The sequence below is a fragment of the Pithys albifrons genome, chromosome 5, assembly GCF_047495875.1.
Source record: "Pithys albifrons albifrons isolate INPA30051 chromosome 5, PitAlb_v1, whole genome shotgun sequence".
Taxonomy (NCBI): Eukaryota; Metazoa; Chordata; class Aves; order Passeriformes; family Thamnophilidae; genus Pithys; species Pithys albifrons.
Window position 1 is genome coordinate 23,923,719 of NC_092462.1, and position 19,124 is coordinate 23,942,842.

At 41.2% G+C, this 19,124-nt stretch overlaps 1 protein-coding gene across 4 annotated transcripts in view; it reads right to left on the reverse strand.

Annotated features, from left to right (window-relative positions):
- Window positions 1-3,169: 3,169 nt before the first annotated feature.
- EMCN (endomucin) overlaps window positions 3,170-19,124 on the reverse strand; it is a 58,411-nt gene continuing 42,456 nt past the window's right edge. Inside the window, exons 11-13 of one of the 4 annotated variants that reach the window (XR_011697886.1) lie at window positions 10,152-10,214; window positions 6,953-8,858; window positions 3,170-3,880 (exon numbers count right to left, since the gene is read on the reverse strand). Coding sequence is in view for 3 of the 4 variants with exons in the window: in XM_071555915.1 (XP_071412016.1) it covers window positions 10,156-10,214 (59 nt within the window). In the remaining variant the exon portion in view is untranslated. Of the gene's footprint in view, window positions 8,859-10,151; window positions 10,215-15,638; window positions 15,826-16,031; window positions 16,079-19,124 lie in introns of those variants that run through there. The other 3 variants (XM_071555915.1, XM_071555917.1, XM_071555916.1) reach the window with 3 other exon arrangements.

The window sequence follows — 19,124 nt, forward strand, 5'->3', positions numbered from 1 at the left end:
AACTGGCTTGAAGCACAGACCTTACTGTGAGCTCCACAAGTCACTTCTTAGTGGCATACATAGAGGGAATAAACTCTGCCAAGGTGACAGTGGCAGATCTGTGGGTCCCTCACCATTCTAGCAGTAATCTACTGATTCCAGATACTACAAGTCCTATTTGCCTGGTCCCAACAGAGCAACAAATTCAAATTCTTTCCTCCCAATACATATCGTGTTTTTTTTCTTTCAGATTGTGCAAAGTGAACGACTGATTTTGTCAACCCTATGTGGCCATGTCTTCTGCAGCCACTGCCTCCCTGTTGCCCTTGAGATTGCCAACACCTGCCCAACCTGCAGGACAGAACTCACCCACTCACAATATCATCCTATTTATATATAAGTTTATATTAGATATAAGTTTATTTATATATATATTTATATTTCTTAAGATAGTCTCCAATGGATCTTGGGGGGTAGCCCATGTAAAGACTTCTTCCTTCATGTATATAGTTATTCCTGTATATAGTTCAATTTTTCCTGAATTTAATTATAAATAAAGTTTTAATTATTTTAAATATAGTCAACTGTCTGCTGATCTATGTTGGACTCTGCTGGTAGACAGAGACACCTTTTAGCAGGTGGAAATAAAACTCTTGGTTTGACCACTCAGAAGTGCTTGTTCTTTTTGCCACAATGTAGTCCTTGATTTTGGGGAAAAAGTGCTAAAGACAAAAGCTTTGTAGTTCTTGTGGACAGCATGTGTTGTATGGGGGAAAAGAAACAGACGCTCCTTGGGGTGAGAGGCCTTCTATTTGTCAGGCTGGACTCAGGAGGTGGTTTTGGTGGAAATGTCATAATTTAAATGCTCTGAAGACTGAAAGAGCAGCAGGTTGTGCACACAGCCAAAGAAAACTATTTTCTTTGTCCAAAAGTGGTATGCATCTAGAGAGCTTTTTTACGGACTAAGCTGGTCCTTGCTATGTTTAAATATGGTTATAATTGTTATAATGTTCTACTGATGACTGTCAGCTGATGACAGGAGCACTGCCAGCTTCTGTGAAGGTCTTCCCCTTCTGAAAACCCTGTAAGCTTAAGGCCTATCACAAGAATGTAGCAGTGTGAACTGCTGTGTCCAGCATTTGGCCTGCAAATCAGAAGAGAGTAGTGAGCAAGTAGTGAGGTAGAGACATAAAGCAACCGCTGGGGAGCGCAACACCACCATGACCATTACCATCACTATCATCACCACCTTTCGCACCGCAAAAACAAATTGTCTCCAGAGGGAATGAGGAGCTAGCAGCACCTCCTAGACCCAGGGTACTGACATGAGTGGCAGCAAGTGTCCCCATCCATCACAGGCAGATAGATACACAGAACACGACCAGTGAGTGCTGATGGCATGAACCTGCCCATATTTTGGGGACAAAAATCGTCTTTTTCCCCCATGCCTGCAGGGCTAAGTGACACCTAAAGTTCCAAATCAGACAAAGCAAAGCAGCCCCACCAATAAAAAACATACCCGGGTTTTTGTTCTGCAGAACAAGCCACCCACTACTGCCAACCATCAGGGAGGTTAAAATATGTTTTACTTACTCTGAACAGTCTTAACATGTATTTCTCTAACAGACCTGCACTTCCCTGTGAAGATTTTGGGAAACATATCTGAAGTCATAATCTTTGCTGGAGTCAAACAAAGGCACATATTAACACATGAAATGAAACGCAATCCTCAGTGAGATTAGTATTTTTTGTCACCAATAACATGTTTTGGGGGCTTCTTTTGGTGATCCTTGTCTATTTCCCTGCATCCCTATGGTGGATTTAGAGGGACTGGTCTGTGGGGTTGCTCTTGGGAGTGCAGCCCTGTCCCTATGCCAAGCCATGTTGGGAGCCAACTGTCTCACTCTCTGCACTGATAACCCACCACACATCCCTGGCAGGGTAGCGCACGAGGACAGTGCAGCCTCTTTCCATGGAGTGCTCCTGGCAGAGAAACTGCCCTGCCCTGCCCTGGGCAGCCACGGCCATGGTGGTGGGGCTGATGGTCTGGGCTGGTCACTGGACCTCTGCTGCCTCATGGAGTCCTGTTGTTTGTCTACTCACAGCTCAAAATCATTTTGGTTATTAAAGATAATTTTCTCTTACATGGGTTTTTCTTGAGGTGATGTGAGCAACAGAATTCAGCTCTGGTTCTGAATTCCCCTCAGCTATCTTGGCTTCATTTGGCAAACTCTACCTCACCCTTCCTCCTCATTTCACCAGCTAAATTCAGACAAGGCACTTGTATGCATAAAAGCTGTCAAAAGAATAACTTCCAAGTACAGGAGCTAGAAAAGTCTTGAAGTGTAAAGTTGGCAGCCCCTAAAGAACTGCAGTGACTATCCAATCCATCTGGTGCTTCTGGGTACAGAGCAAACAGGTTTTTGACTAGTTCATAACTGTGGCATATGCAAAAGGCTCAATTATTGCTCCTTAAAAAGCCCAAATTATCTCCTGGAGTTGGAGACTGACAGCCACACAGTCTCTGCAGCATTAGGCATGGCTTATATTTTGCCGGCTTGTTCTCTGCTGTTCTGTACTGCCTGTAATTGCATTGCATTTTAACTATTTAGCAGCGTCAGAACTTCAGCCCCGGGGGCAGCAGAGGTGGTGAGAGCTCAACACATCAAATTACTACCCAAAGAGCAAGCAGACAAAAAGCAGAGTGGAGGGGGAGGGAGAGAGACAATTGAGCCACGCTGATTAGAAAAGCAGGACCCCTGACGGAGGAAGTGTCCTACTGGTGTAATGAGAAAGGTGAAAGTTGTTAATAATAATAAAGAACATGACAACATGGTTGCCTTGCTATTAGCAAGCAACAAATCTACAGAAAATAAATGCACCACGGAAAGCAAAGATGAAAACCAGCAAAATTCTCTTTGGCCACACATCCCTTTCTTCCCCACCAGTTTTATTTAGTCGCTTTTGGTTTGGGTTTCTTTTTTTGGGGGGGGGGTGGGAGTGGGGGGGGTGGGGGTGTGAGTTCTGTAGTTGCAGTCTTTAGTGCTGTTCCCTTGCATGCTGTGATGTGGCCCTGCCATGGTTTAAGCCCAGATGGAAATTATGCATCATACAGCTGCTTCCTCAATCCCTCTCCTCTTCCCCCAGCCCCTGGTAAAATGGAACAGAGAGCTGAAGTAAAACTTGTATGTTGAGATAAGAACAGTTTAATAATTGAAAACAAAGAAAAATACAATAATAATGGTAAATAATAGTGTTGATAAGAAGAAACAAACAAGTGATTTACAATGCAATTGCTCATCACCTGCTGACTGACACCAGAGTCCCCTTTCCAAATACAGATTGGTCCCCTTTTGGGTAACTCCCCCCAGTTTATATACCAGGTTTGATGTTGTATGATGTGGAATATCTCTTTGGTCAGTTTGGGTGGCCTGTCCCAGCTGTGCTCCCTCCCACTGCCAGGCCATGAGACAAGGGAAAAAAATTGTCCTTGACTTAAAATAAGCACAACTTAGCAAAACCCAAAACATCAGTGTGTTATCAGCACCATTCTCCTTCCAAATCTAAAATACAGCACTGTAACAGCCTCTGCTACAAAAGCTCTGCTGTGTGAGGCAGTGAGAGACACATTCCCACAGGCAGGTTTGTGTTTCGCCTTTGTCCAGCTAGAGGTCTTGATCACTGATCCTTTCTTGTCCTCAAAAGATGCTGAAGGTTCAAATCCCTAGGGCAGGTTTTGAAGGAAAGGGCCATTTGCTGCCTGTCCCACAACACAGGGAACAACCAGCCATGATGGGGCAAAGCAGAAACCAGAGGAGTGGGATGGGTGTGATGCAGCCCCCCAGACTTGCACAAGTTGTGAAGAAAGTGGTTATTTTTTTTCTTCCTCTGGAAGGTCTTCCTGTGGGGACAAAAAGGAGTGGATAAAAAGTCTGGATCATGTGCTATTGATGAAAAAAAATGAATTTTGCCACCTATGAGAGTGCTGAAGTGCATCAGGAGCTTGTGATGGGGCTGCCCTGCTTGGGCACCTCAGCAGCCTTTGTCCTCAAGTAACTGACTCAACTCTATGCAGCACGGCCCTGTTCCAGGGAACGGGCCCAGCACGATGACGTGACAGCCACAGAATGAAACATTACCTGTAGATGCCTGAAAAGCTGCCACAGAGCTGCCCACTGTGGCACCAGCTCCCCACAATCCAGCCCTTGCAGGCCACCAGCAGGCTACTTGTGGGTCTTTGTCCTGCCTACCTGCAAAGCCATGGGTGGACAACATCATCAAATGACTTGGCTTGGAAGGGGCCTTTAAAGGTCTAGTCCAACCCCTGAGATGAAGGCAAACAGACAGGCATGTCAACAAGCATAGCCAACACTGCCAGCAATAAAGGCACTTGTGGTAGTCGAGAGGTTTCTGGCCCTGTCCCAGTATAGCCCAGGAGGGAAGTGCCTCTGCTGTGGCTCTCCATCCAGAGGAATGTGGACAGGGTGGACGTGGGGAACTGAGAAGATCCTTCAAAAGTCTATGCTGAATATTTTGAGGGTATTGACATTTCATATCAGCTGCATTCACCAGGGTTAATTAAAGCATGTGTTTTATAGATTGCCCTTGGCCATAAACGGAAAAGCTGCCTCAACTGGAAATCAATAAAAGAATCTTTAAGCTCTTTTATTTTATTAGATATAGAGTCCTAATTTGAATAACTTGAGAAGCCATAATTAATGGTGCTGCAGAGGTCCTGAGATGTAAGTTTAAAACTTCCTGAGGAGTGTGCTTTGGCTGTAGGCAGTGTGCTGGAGATGCTCATCACAACCATGCGCAGTGTTGAGGCTGGAGATGCTCTGGTGAGCAAGTTCTTAGGAGTGCTCTGGTGCTGCAGAAATCCAACAGCATTTCAACAGCCAGCACTCTGCACTTATCCCTTGCCAAAAAATTGAAGGGAAGACTGTGAATGGCAGTGTTGTCAGCACAGGGCACAGCAGGAAAGCCAGATCCTGGGGTCAGCAGAGGGCAGCTGGCACCTGAGGAGTATCAGAGATGCTGCGAACAGCGTCCCCATCCTGAGTCAGCAAGACTGATGTGGTTTAAGCCTTTTTCTAACTCTACTGGTATGAAGTTAAATGGTTCACCCCTCTTCTGTGGGATGGAATCACTCCAAAACCACAAGAATCTTTGGGGGGTTTGGAAGGGGAAGTGTCCTGATGGTGCTGCTGCTTCCCCTTGCAGCAGCCTTGCAGGCTGGGGGTACACCTTTCCCACACCAAACAGACAGCCACCAAGGAATAGTTTTCCTTTAAACAGCTTTCTGAGTAGTGCCATAAGCAGCATGTAAAATAGTTCTGTCCACAAACTTTGGGGTGTCAAGGGCCAGAATGATTCCTGGGATCCAATGAGAACAAAACCCAAAGACTGTCCTGTTCATGAATAGCCAACCTGAAGCTCTTGGCTAAATGTGCGAGAATAAATATTTAAGTACTCAGAAGGCTAATAAGCTGCTTGTGCTTAAAAAGCACCTACTGCTTACCTCTTCATCATCTACCTTTTTAGAAACAATTATTTTCATTTTTCTGTGTGGTTTTCTCATTTCCGGGCCTTTTCCCTGTAAATAATAATCAAAGTATTTTTCTTTCTGGTATTTATTCTCTTATGTGAGTCAAATAAGTTGCTTGATACAGCACTGTAGAGTAGAAAACCAGTAGTCAATACACTGTACCACATACTTTTGTTTGTTTGGTCGAGTTTTTTTTGATTTAGTGACCAATTGTCTTATTTAGGACTGGGTCCAAAATTCCAGAATGCTGCAATTGGTCACTCCTAAAATATTGCAAGTCTTTTTACTGAACAGGGTTAGACTCTGGGAAGAGCTCAGGGAAACTTTTTTATACTTGAAGATAGTGACTCACCTGCCCAGGTTGAGCCTTAGATGAACAGTGCTGAAAACACCTTTCTCCTGGCAAATCTGAGCCTTAAATGCATTACTGGCAGTGACTAACAAGAGCCCAAACAAAGTCTTTGCCAGCCAATTAATTCTTTAGTCTTGAACATGCAGAACAGAATCATATACTTGACTTAACAGCTTGACAAACTAGTAACTCATGAGCTGAACAAACTTGAAAGCAAATCTGGTTCAATTACACTTGTGTGGGCATGCTGATTCCACAGTGAAGTAGATGTCATTCATTTCTTTAGTAAATTATGGCACAGAGGCTGAAGGACATTAAATTTACATGGGACTGTCCACAGAAGATTTAGTCAAACTTTAGTGAAAAGCCCTTTACAAATGTAGATTCACTTTCCCAGTACCCCCATATAGACAAACCTTGCAGTGGAGGACCAGCTTTAACTTCAGGGGATTTTTCTGGAGATGCTAGTGACTAGAAAAACTCTAGTGGTTCTTTTAGACATGTATTACAGAGAATTGTTGAGCCAGACAACCTGAATTGATTTTTAATTCCTTTTTGTTTACCTGAGCCATTGCACACAACTTTTTAAAATACTGAGTTCTTTCCACAGTCAGTTCATCACCTCCCATTAAGGCCAATTTCAGCATCTCCAGGTTTGAAGAAAAAAGAGCCCCAAATATTCTTCCAAATCCTTTCTGAGCTTTACAGATATGCTTCTCTCCTGCATACAAACATGAGCTTCCTCCTGATTCTTAACAAGAAAGGAAGGTCATATGTTTCCCTTTATCACAAATTCTGTCATTTCAGATGTTAAGAGGACCTCAGGTCTGCTTCACTTCTGCTCTCCACCAAACTCACCTCTTTTACTTCATATCCACTCACACAAGCCAGTTGCTTTGAGTGATGTTTCTCATCCTTCTTATGAGACCTTGGTTGTCTGCCATGCCCCTTATCATAAAAAGCCCAAACACCTTCCTCTGTTTTGGTAGTTTTCACTTTTCCAGTACCAAGATCAGAAGAGAGCCCTGCTCTGTGCCTATCACTGATCATAATGAGGATGAGTTTCCACTCACCAGCATGCTTTCTGCAAGGTTTCATGGTGCCCCTGCCAGCACAATGCCCAGAATATCTAATGTCTGTTCTCTAGGCTCATTGCAAAGAGTTCAGCTCACTCTGTGCTTCAGGAGTGCACAGTAATGGACGATAGTTGCACTAGGTATGGGTAATGGATTGCATTTCTGCAAAGACAGAAAGAATAGCCACTTAATAAAGATAGTAACTTTTAATAGGTAGTTGCGGTTTTTTGTTGTTGTTTTTTTTTACACACCATGGTAGTTTCTAAACAAATTGCACGCACACAAATACATATTTCACAATCTTTCTCTGCTTTTTCTACTGTCCTTTCACTATGATGCAACATGCTACAAAATACATTTTTTTAATCAATCTGAAAGCCAATCCGCAATGATTGCTTTTTTTGAAGGAAACTTCAGCAGTCAGGAACCTGAATAGCTGCAGATGCCAACTAGCATATTTTAGGAGGCCTGACCTTTCCAAAGTAGATATGCAAGACTTCTCTGCTACTGAGGAACCCAAGTGCTCCAGAAATACCTGAATGAACCATGTAAGTTCAGCTGCAGCATGGAGGACACTTGTTTGTTTCCCATCTTTTACAGAGCTTCATTAAATGTTTCTCATGATTCCACTAAGACAGAGGATTATTAGACCCACCACAGTATAAGTTAAATCAATGGACAAGCACAGGGAAAGGAACACTTTTCAGATTTGTATTTAAACATGAATTAATAAATCTGCTCAATCTCTTACCATACTGCTAAGTTTTAACATTTCAGAAAAGGAAATTGGAGAGAGAAATTCCTCAAAAGCATTGTATCAATAGATATCAAAACTTAGATCATTATTATGAACTTTGGTCCTGCCCTTAGGCCACCAGTTGTCTTCTTTCCATTTCCCAATAAAACAATGGGGGTTCTTGGAACACTAACAGAGCCAGTGGATTGAGACTGAGCAGATGCTCACAGTAATATAATTTTCAAACATTTATAGTTCTAGAAAAGTAAGATATATGCAGGTATAAGCAATACTTGATATCTTGGAATTGCCAGTTCTGTACAAATTAAGTGTCTTTAATTAGCACTTGAAACACTCCTTAAACTTCCAGAGTTATTCAATAACCTACAGGAATCCCACACATTACTCAGAACACAGGGAAGGAGGTTCATCTGTAAAACTGCTTATCTTGCTGATTCCCACTGAGTGCCCCAGGCTACATAGGAGTCATATTTGTAGTATGTGTAATGCAATTAGTCAAATAACAGGTGAAAATAAGCTATATTGCCTGTTACATTACAAGGATCATATTCAGTAATTTACAGAACTTCAAGGAGCCTCAGTGCAAGGCATATTCCCCCCCCCTCACAGGAAAAAGCACACTCCAGCATTTCACCCAGGCATCCCACCCTGTAAACATTTTATGACAAGCAAAGCATGTGCTACAGTGAGGAGTCTCATGGAAATCACTGAATTAGTTTTCATAGTGGCTTTTTGCCCAGTACTGTTTCAAGGGTCAGGCCCTGTTTGCATTTTGCTACATACAATTAAAAGAACTCTTGCTACTATAAGTTCAACAAAGTATGCTGACATATTCCTTTCTGTACGTGCAGAAAACATCTTTAGTGAGTACTATGAAAACATCATCTGATTTTTACATTCTCTTTAACCTTGTTGCCATGCCTTTACTGTATATGAAAATAATAAATACATATGATATACCAGTTATTAAGTCATCAAAAAAATTACATATTCCAGAAGAGACAAGAGACACTTGAGAAGTCAAGAGCTGGTCATTAACACAAGTGTCCTGTCTAGTGAAAGGCTTCAGCTGCTCCATGCTTCCCACAGAATGGCAGTTTTGCTAGAATGTTCCTGCATACTGTGATAAAACAGGCTGCTTCACATCTGAAATGACACCAATATCTATAGATTATTATTCCAGGTAAGGTTGTTCAGGAACATAAGAGTAAGCTAAAATGGAAGGCATAGAATAAAGCCAGGTTGGGTAGACAACAAGGATTAAAATGGAAGGCACAGAATAAATCCAGTTTGGGTAGACAATAAGGATTAAATCCATTGTCCAGGCCACTGTCCTGCCTCCACACAAACAGAATCATCTCTGAATTTTCAGCAATGTAGGCAAAATTTCCTTTTGTTCCTCTAATTGAATAAAAAAAGGAGGTTATTTTGTCCTTACTGCTGGCACCAGGAAAGCTCAGTTTCTTCATCCTGGGAAATGAGAATAGGTCAAAAGCATCAAAGATGTTCTTCACATTTCTGGTCCACCAGATATTTCTCAGTGGAGGTTGATGGGACCCATTCTAGAGGGGCTTCATTCTACAGTGATGGTGGCAGGCTGGGCCTTGTCTGAGCCCAGCATAGCTGCCTCTGTCTGGTTCATCCCACATATGCTGTGACACCCACTTCCTCAGGCCATCCTTCTCTACCTCCCTGCGCTACCCTGGTCACCCAGGGCCCTTCCCATAGCTGCTTCCTTCTCCCACCCTCAGCAAAGGACCCCATTTCACCACAACTGGCAGAAGTAACTGCATGGAATGTGGATATTGTGGTGCCTGAGAAGGTTTCATGCATGAAGGAAAATGCAGTGCATCACAAGCAGTGGGTTTCAGGGGTGCTCTGATGGTCTCTGCCCTCTCACGTATAAGAATACCATCCAACACCTGCTGTGCATGTTAATCACTGGGGATTTCAAGCCCTAATAAACCACCTCAATGAAAGTGCTGGCTTTTTTTTCCATGAAAAAGACACAGGTTTTTTATGGAAAACAAGGAATGAAAATTTTCTGGCTACCAAATTTCACTTTTTTATAGGTAACTGCCTTTAAAAATCACTTACTTCTCACACAAACTGAAAGAAAATTCAGGCAGGGGATCACATCCAGGAAATGCTGAACAGGTAAAGTCACATGCTATGCCTATAAAGGTCTACGTCTGCAAAGTGGCACCTTCCTCAGTACCCCCATTTGCCTATGCCTCTGGTCATGACAGTGTGCTCAAGATGAGCTCTGTTTAAGCTGTTCTTCCTTGAGGCCGCTGCCAACTGAAGACATTGCTCTTTTTATTTTGTGGTTTTAACCCTTTTGTTTAGTTATGTGGCACAATACTGAGACTAAAAAAGTTTCAGAGAGACTAACAAACAGTAATGTTACAGGATGTAAGACAATGGCTACAAACTTACGTATTTATTGCTGAGAGGTGAAGAGTTGCCGAGTTTTACTCTTCCCCTGAGATGAGTGCTCTCCTGAGAAACAGAAAATATATTTTTGCATTAGTTAAACATGTAAAGATGAAAGGACCAATGAATGTAGCAGGAACACATCACTGACCACTAGCCAGTCTCCTTGTCAGATTTACTTAAGCAGCAAAAACTGTCCACGCAATAGATTTTTGTCACTCTGTTTTACAGCTCATTTCCCCTACAACCACAAGGTATTTCCAAGGCAGTTCTCAAGTGGTTTGAAGAGGAATAAGACTTTAATTAATTTGCAACTATGATTAGAACATTAAATTATAAAAATAAGATACAATTATAAAAATAATTTTTGCTGACAACGCTGATATCAGCTCAGTTCCTCCAAAGCAGGAAAATGAACCTTTATGAACTTCAGTCAGGGATTACACACAGTTCTCACTCCTTCTTCCCTGGAAAAGCAGAGCCACTACCAGAAGTTACAGGCAGACAAATATGACTCCAGATATGTATGTGCTTACAGACATCCTATTTCCAAACGGGCATTCTGGGAATGGCACTGAAATTTTTGTCAGAGATTTGTACATGGAGATGTCCAGGGAATGGCATTCCCAGAATGGACAGAGCTCCATGGAAACAAGTACAAGGGTGGGAAAGCCCAAATGCCTCCAGGAAACTGCATTCTGTCTTCCTGCTTGCCTGCAGGAGACAATTTAATACCTCTCACACACATAAGAGTCAAGAAAGTGATGTATTACGTTCTAGGATAAGTGAGCATGTATTAAAAAGATTCATATGATCTATAGCCTGGGGTTGCAAATTAGGATTCTAAAAAATTAACTGATTAGGCATGTAAATAATTAGCAGCCAAATTAAATAGTTGCACTCCTGAAGAAAAAGGAAAACACTCATCAATAGTTTTTGGACAGCTCTCTAATTTAGTGTAGCCTTCTGAGGATGAGTAGAAAATCTGGTATCTGTGAAAAATTGTTCAAGAATAACATACTGGAATAACATTTTCTTCCTAAGTGTTCAATTTTGGACAAAATTATTTTTAATTCATTTTAAAGTGTTGCTCAGTTAGAGCTTCAGAAGTTCTGATGATGTTAAATTTCAGGTAAAGGAAAGCACACGTGTAAAAAAAAAAAAAGAGAAACATTTTAACAAGACGTATTTTAGGTAGGTGAAATGTTTTTGATAAAAATCTTGTTTTGAAAAGCTAAAATAAAGTTTACCAGTTCAAAGAGTGTAGAGTTTTATACCAACAAAGAAATCACATTTTCAGAAACTCTCATTTATGTTTTATTTTTATTTATTTTTCATTCTACATGTTTTTACTTTCCTTGAATATACAGAAATAGAAGACTTAATAGGGCATAAAAGGGAGAAATCGGCAAGACTGTTTTAAAAAGAAGGTGTAGAGAAATTAATTGAGAAACATATTACCACTGGGAAGATAATGTTCAATAGTGATAAAAAATATAATACATATCTGTACTTTGCTATCAGTTCCACTCTCAGCTGGATGTTCTGCAGCCAGAATTACATGAAAAATTGATACTTTGCAGCAGAGGAAAATAACACATCTAAGGGGAGGCTCCAGAGTCAACGTAGCTCCCTGGATAACATCCTATTCGTGTCAATAGACTTTGGATTCGAGTATGGAATGGGTGAGGCAGTGCTGGCTGCCGAAGTCAGACTGCTGGAGTGGTACCTGCTGACAGCGGTGCCGGACCAGAAGCGGTGAATGTCTCTTACTGCAGACCCTGAGACTGCAGCACATGGACACTCACACTTCCTGTCTGGATTTCCTGGTGCGATACATGTTATCCCTGCAACAGTGAATGACCACAAACTATTGTTGGGGTCAATGTTCCTCTACAGGGGGACCACGATAAGGCTGTCCGATGAGGATTCGATGCGGGCAGGGATGTTCTGTGTTGCTTTGCCACTGCAATTCCAAGACAGCAGGAGCCTGCAATACTTGTGAAACGAAACTGAGTTATCACTGCTCCATGGTTGCAAATGTGTCTGAAGATATTTGCATCGTAAGGTCTGTAACCATCAGTGCCAATGATTATATATATTGGAGGAGCAGTCACACAAATGCTCTCTGTTCAAGAGGAAAAAAGGTAGTGCACAGATTTAGATACAGGGCTGCAGTGTGCCTGGAGACTGCACAGAGCAGTCTCCAGAACAGTTCTGAGTCCAATGACTTAGTAGTTTGATATTGTGCTAAATATCCAGTTGCAACTCAGAGGGCAAACCAAGGAGAACATTCAGATTAGCTGCAAGGCATCTTTGTTGGTCTCAAAACAGATTTAATGGACAGAAATACATTCCAAGACTGAAAAATACCAACTTTGCCCCTAAGCCATCATTTACAAAAATAAATGGATTAAACTTTGCTTTCCCTAAGAGAAACAAAGCCAAATACTTGTGTCCACTATTTTGTTACAATAGATGATATTTTTAGTAGACTGAAGAAATTGTTTCACAGTCAATCGTTTGCTGATTGAGAAAATTCATGGTGCAGTGAAGGTGTTCAATCAATCTAGATGGATCCTTTGAAGGCTGTCACAGAATCATAGAACTGTTAAGGTTTGAAAAGACCTTTAGTATCATCAAGTCCCATCATCAACCCAGCAACACCACGACGGTTATCATCAAACCATGTCCTCAAGTGCCACATCATTCACATGTTTTTTGAACTGTTCCAAAAATGGTGCCTTCACCACTGCCCTGGACAGCCTGGTTGTTGTTCCAATGTTTTGCAGCCCTTTCTGTGAAGAAGTTTTCCGTAACTTCCAGTCTAAACCTCCCCTGGTGGAACTTGAGGCCATCATTGAAAGAGAAAGGGTATAGTTATGCAAAATATACCAACAAGAGCAAAATTGCTGCACATCATCATCAGGGAAAACAGGCTTTTATTTATTCTGAATTATGCATTTAGGGAAGGACGACACACAAACTCTAGTGCTATACACTAGGAGATGGAAGGAACCATCAGCTTCTCACTATATAGTTTATTCAGCATCTTCCATGAAGATGGTGGTTGATCCAGTTGAAAAGGTTCTATGGCAATAACTTTCTGATAACAGGTTGAAAATTCATTGTGAATTTGTCTACTTCGATAAGTAAATGAGTGAACTCAGAAAAATGGGAAATGAAGGGAACTGAAAAACAGTATCTGGTGCAGTTAAAGTGCTATCAACTGCACAGCTGCAAGTGCAATGTGATGCCCTTTACCTGTGGTCCTGCCTTGTGACACCTCTCCTGATGGAGGAGGACTTGTGGGCTCAGATAGATTGGCAGAGGGCAGTGAGAAGCCAACCTCACATATATCACGTGTTTCTACAAAAACTGAAAGAAATTATTCATAGGTTGAGAAAGAGACCTTCGGCAGAATATTTGGAAAATGAAATCAGATTGATACTAATATGGAAGTTTTAGCTGACAAGCAAACCCTTTCATTACACCTTTTATTCCTCCTCTTATTCTCCAAAGTTGCACGTGTTAGTTGATTTTTGTCTGAAATTGGATTGCAAACATGAAGTCATAGGCACCATGAAGTCTCTAAGCAGAACTGTCACATAACATACAGATCTGTAGTTACACTGTTCAGCTTATTGCCACAGGAGGCTGCAGATATTCCAGTGGACAAGATGAATCTATGGAATTAAAAGCCACTTAAAAATATGAAACACCAAAGATATAACATCTGATTCAGGATGTCTCCAAGCCACAGGCTGCTGGAAGGCTGTGGTGGGAGGACACATGACTCTAGTCCCTTCCTATTTGTTACCATTCCCTGCACACCTCATGCTAGCCACCCTCAGTGACAGGATTTGGGGCTACATTGATCCAGGATCTGAACAGGTACGGCTGGCTTAGATCATGATTTCTCAGCTTCAGTATTACAGGAGACAGTGGTCTAGCAGCAAAACAGTACTAGTCTTTCATATGCACAGCCTCCCACTGGCACCTCTCAAACACTCCTGCTGGAGACTTGGTCACCGGTTCACCCCAGTGAATTAGCAGTCCAGGCCCTGGGCCCGATTCCACACATTGCATACATGCTCCTCTAAAATGTGGTCATGGTGTAAAAGGGTAAAGATAAGAAAGATGTAATAGGAAAAAAATGTATTCGTAACTCCTCATCCTTCAACATATTTGTTTCAAAGTGCATGGAAAGTAGACTGAATGCACAGATTCTGAGGTTACTGCAAAATTAAATGATAACCAGGAAAGAAAGTACCGCAGTGAAAATTCAGAGGTTTCTTTCTAATTAAAATTTCACTAGTGCAGTATTTGTTTCTATTTTCCACACACAAATATACTCATTTCCAACTATTAATCTTGCATCTTGATGCCAGTGTATGTGAATAAGTAATGGGCACAATCAGCTGAAATTACAGATTGTATAAAATCAGTTTTGAAGCTCTGAAACAAACATTTCTTTGTCTCACTGTTGTGGAAGGCTCTTGTATTAATCTCACTGTAACTTACCCCCCACTCACCTTGCTTGATTCAGAATCTGAATTATTTAGAATACATATACACTGCAGAACATCACAACAAAAAGAGAGAGTAGAGAATGAGTACTGTGAGTACAGAAAGTCTGACCTGGGCAAAACCCTTGACATTATTGGGAAAGCTGGAAGAAAAAGGATATAAAAACAGTCTTTGACATAAAAAATAGGTTGTAGTGCATCTCAGATTACATTGTCTTTAAAAAAAAATGAGTTGTGCTCTTCTTTTCTTGTAATATCTGCTGCTGAGAAATTGCTCATGAGTGGCAATCAGGTTCAGGTCAAAGAATTAAAACAAGCTTTTCATAAAATCTGATTGCAGAAGCCTATCTTTTATAAAAGCATAAAACGACCTCTGCAGACACAAGAATCAAAATGTCTACATTTTTACCATGCTGAACTAAAAGAAAGAGGGGTGCATTACAGATGCTGGAGAATAGCCTTAAGCAGGAACCAGCACCAGGATGCAGTGGCTGGATCTGGTGTGCCCCAGTGGGTCCAGCACCTGCAACGTGCTGCAGTGCTCTCCTGCCACACACGTCTCCCATAGCCCTGCAAACTGCTCCTCACCACTGCCAGAAGAACAGAAGGATCTGCACAGTTCACCATGGCAGAGAGCGAGTGTGCAGAAACATCCAGGTAAAGGACAGGAAGGCAATTGCTGCAGAAGGAGCAGCAAAGAGCAGGCAGTGGCTCCCTCGAACATCTCAGAAAACTGCAGGCTGGAAAGTTAGCAAATGCTTCACAGATGAAAACATCACTTGACCCTCAGCAATCAGATTGTAAGTGACAAGTTAAAAAACCCTTGAAAATATTCACAGCTCACAAACCTAATGAGAAACACAGAAGGAAGCATAAGCTATTTAATGTTTTTGACTACAGTTTTGTCTAAAAGTGTGCAGTCAGATCTTTGCAGTGGGAGTAAACAGAGTCCAACCACATGTTGCCAAAAGCTGAGAAAGTTTATTCTTCAGTTTCTGTGAAGATAGAAAACACAACTTCAAGGTATTATACAAGGTGAAAAAGATAGAGTGTCAGAAAATGAGAAAGAGAAGGAAAGACAAGGTGCTTGATATCTCTCTCTCTTGCAAGGGGACCCTTTTCTATGAAGCAGCTTCTAGGCTTTTTACCTGCAGGGAAAAAAAAGTAAGGCACTGAAGCTACATCTCATAACAGGAAAAACAAATTATCAATATCATATCCTCATATTAGTAAGAAACACTGCTCTTACTCTTTCTAAGCATGCAACATACCAGGAGAATGCTCTTCGCTGACCTACATCATCTTCCAAGTGAGAGGAAAAGGGAAGGGAACTTTCAGTGATAGAGTGCCTTACCTAGGACTCAGCTTCTTCACCTGCTTCTAGAGGCATCCACCTGGATCCTAGACATAATAAGACAGAGATGAAAGTTCCAATGCATGCTGAGAAACCCCATGGCCCACTACGGAACCATGCCCCCAGCAGGCATAAATTTCCCTGGGTTGGGCCCTTAATGAGGTAAAATCCAAAGGTTTCTTACCTCAAATGCTGTGACCCGTGCTCAGATATAGTCAGCACAGCAAGAACCAAGGAGGCCTGCACCAGCCCCTGATTTGTCCCTCTGTACCAAAGCCACATCTGTGGTTTGATATGGGAGGCAGGACAGTTAACAGTCCCAGCATCATGGAAAGTGGTGATGAAGATACTGTCATTCAGCCACATTGTTTTAGAAGGCCACAGGATTTTTCATGTCCAAACCCTAGCACCAGAGCGGGTTGTCTTGAGGAATGCTGAACTTCATTGGTATTCCAGTGACTGAGGAAAGTTTTTTTTGCTGAACGAGAGCAAGGGGCTCTGGGATGAGTATAGCACTTGGTCACTATGTATAATACAGCCACAGCTCTGATGTGGAAGGTTAGGAATCCTCAAAACCTTCACAGAGAAGACTTTTGAAAAGCGGAAAGTCCAGAGGAATGATAGAGGCACAAACAATGGTCATCTCAAATTACCTGAAATGGTAGGCTCTGACTTATCTATGCCATGAAATACCACATATCTTCAAGGCAGGCAGCTCATCTTGAGCAAGGGATGCACCTCAGATGTGTTATGAAGAGCAGGCAGGAGGCCCAGGCAGTTGCAGGAGCAGATAACAGCTCTAAGGTCATTATTACTGTTGAACAACAGCAGCTTTTGGAAGAAATGTGGAGCATATGGGGAATGCACATTTTTCTGCATCCTAGGTTCATGCTATTTTGTACTGCATTGCCATATGAGAACGTCTCTAGGTATCAACTAATTCCTTTCTCCAGTGTGATTACAACAAGTTAAAGGTGTTTTGCATGTGACAGGTTAGGTGTCTCCTCAAATCTCCATGTTTTTCTGGTACATTTTCCCAGCTCTGTTTAGTGGCAACACTTGAATTTTCATTTTTGTCCACACTGGGTATCTTGGGAAGCCATAATACAGACTTATACCGTGGATACTTCTCCAGTCACCTTCCATTTGAGTTGCGTCACCAAATTCTGAGCTACATCAGCTTTGACACATTTAATATCCTTTGAGGAAATTCAGTGCAACACCCCTACAAGCCAAGTAAGACATCTCCTACCCTCTTATCTCAAAAGAGCTCATTATGGTTAGAAATCATGCCCTAATGAATCAGCTTATGCTTAGGTGCCAGGATTATACATAACAACTTTGAAATATTATGTCACCTGCACAGTCCTATGAGACTTTATATTGAATATGGAACTGGTGTGCTGCTACTATAAAGACCTTTCATATATTTTACCTGCTCTAGAATGGGTACTCCCAGGCAAGGGCCATAAAAGAAAATTGTCAAGTCATTGCTCAGGTATCAATATTTCTACCACAACTTATTCACCTGTATGGAGTCGCCTTACCCCAATTTCTATTCATCAACCTTTCTGTAAGTGAGGAATTTCCATCCCTCGACCTTTTTCCTGACTTCTGAAAAGGTGATCAATACCTTTGTTGTTTTTTCACAAGAACCCTTACAGGAAAAGTTAGGTCTTCAAGACAGCCAATACTTTAATTTCATGGATGACAATATTGATCTTTTAGTCATCAATTAAAACCCTTCATCTGATACTATCTGGAAATAAATCTATTGCTAAAAAGTTCTATGGGCTGTGTTGAATCTCAAGTAAGAGATATTTTTGCAGGTAGATTTTCTAGAACTCTGTATTGTAGAAGACCACTTGTTCTCCCTAGAGAGTGTCGCCCTAAATTTACCTGTACAGTCAACATGAAATGGCTGCCATAAGTCCTGCATTTGTACATTAGTGTAAAACTTTTGAGATGATTCAGTGTCCTGAGCTCTTTTATACAAACTGAGTTTTCAAATAAGATGCAAGTACAGGCACTTATCCTGCTTTAGATGTTGCAGTTCACTGAAAAATGTGCATGAAAAATTCAAAATGTTCAGTTTTCTCTGTTCTTTTACTTTACACAAATACTCAACCAGTTGTGCCTTAGAGCTCAAAGACATCAGTAATTCCATCTTTCTGAGAAGAGTTTTAGAAAATGAGAATATTAAAGCTTCATTTTACCAAGTGTTCTTCATGATACTGCTCCATTAAAAACCATTGATTTAGTCCAGACTTAATTGATAGCTATTTTCTTGTTTTCTTTCATATTAAATATAGGTATTTGAAATAATATTCTTGACTAAATTTAAGTCATTGATGCTTCTGAAAAAGGAGTCTTTTCTATTTCTTTCATTTTATATTCAGAGCGTAATTTTAGAAGTCCTAAAATAGGATCCTTCAGTAGTCAATGGACTGCCATAGGTCAGCTCCTTCCAGCTCAAGATACATATCCAAGGCAGACAGCACAAATAGCCCTCTGGACACATAAATCTCTTCCAACTATGTCCAGCTGGCATGGTTTTTAGATAGATAAAGTAAGGCAAGATTAAACTCACCATAAGCTTTGATCAAGGTATATCATGCACAACACTGAAAACAGTTTTTTCTAGGTTGCCTGCTTGAACAATTTGTAGGTCATATCCTTATTTGTTCTGTATATATGGGGTTTCTTTACACTTTTTAAACACAATTACATAATCTCAAAATCTTCTGTTTGGAATAAAAAGTAAAAACTAAAAAATTATAATGTATACTTATAATGGAGCTTAATTTGAACACATGTCCAAGCAGAACTTCATTGTATATTGCTTGAGCTTAGGCACCTGAGCAGCATGTTGATAGTGAGATGATGTAGATCTACCTGGAGTCTAAGGCTGCTCTTAAGAACTTTCTGGCTTTAGTCTTTCTAGTCACAACCTTTTGTTGTTTTGTTGGTACACATAATCAGAGACAGTCACAACACACACTCTAAACAGCTGGATGAAGGAAAAAGAAGAACACCTTTTACACAGTGCAATTGTTGTCATTAATAAGAAGAACCACAAGTCAGACGGTTCTC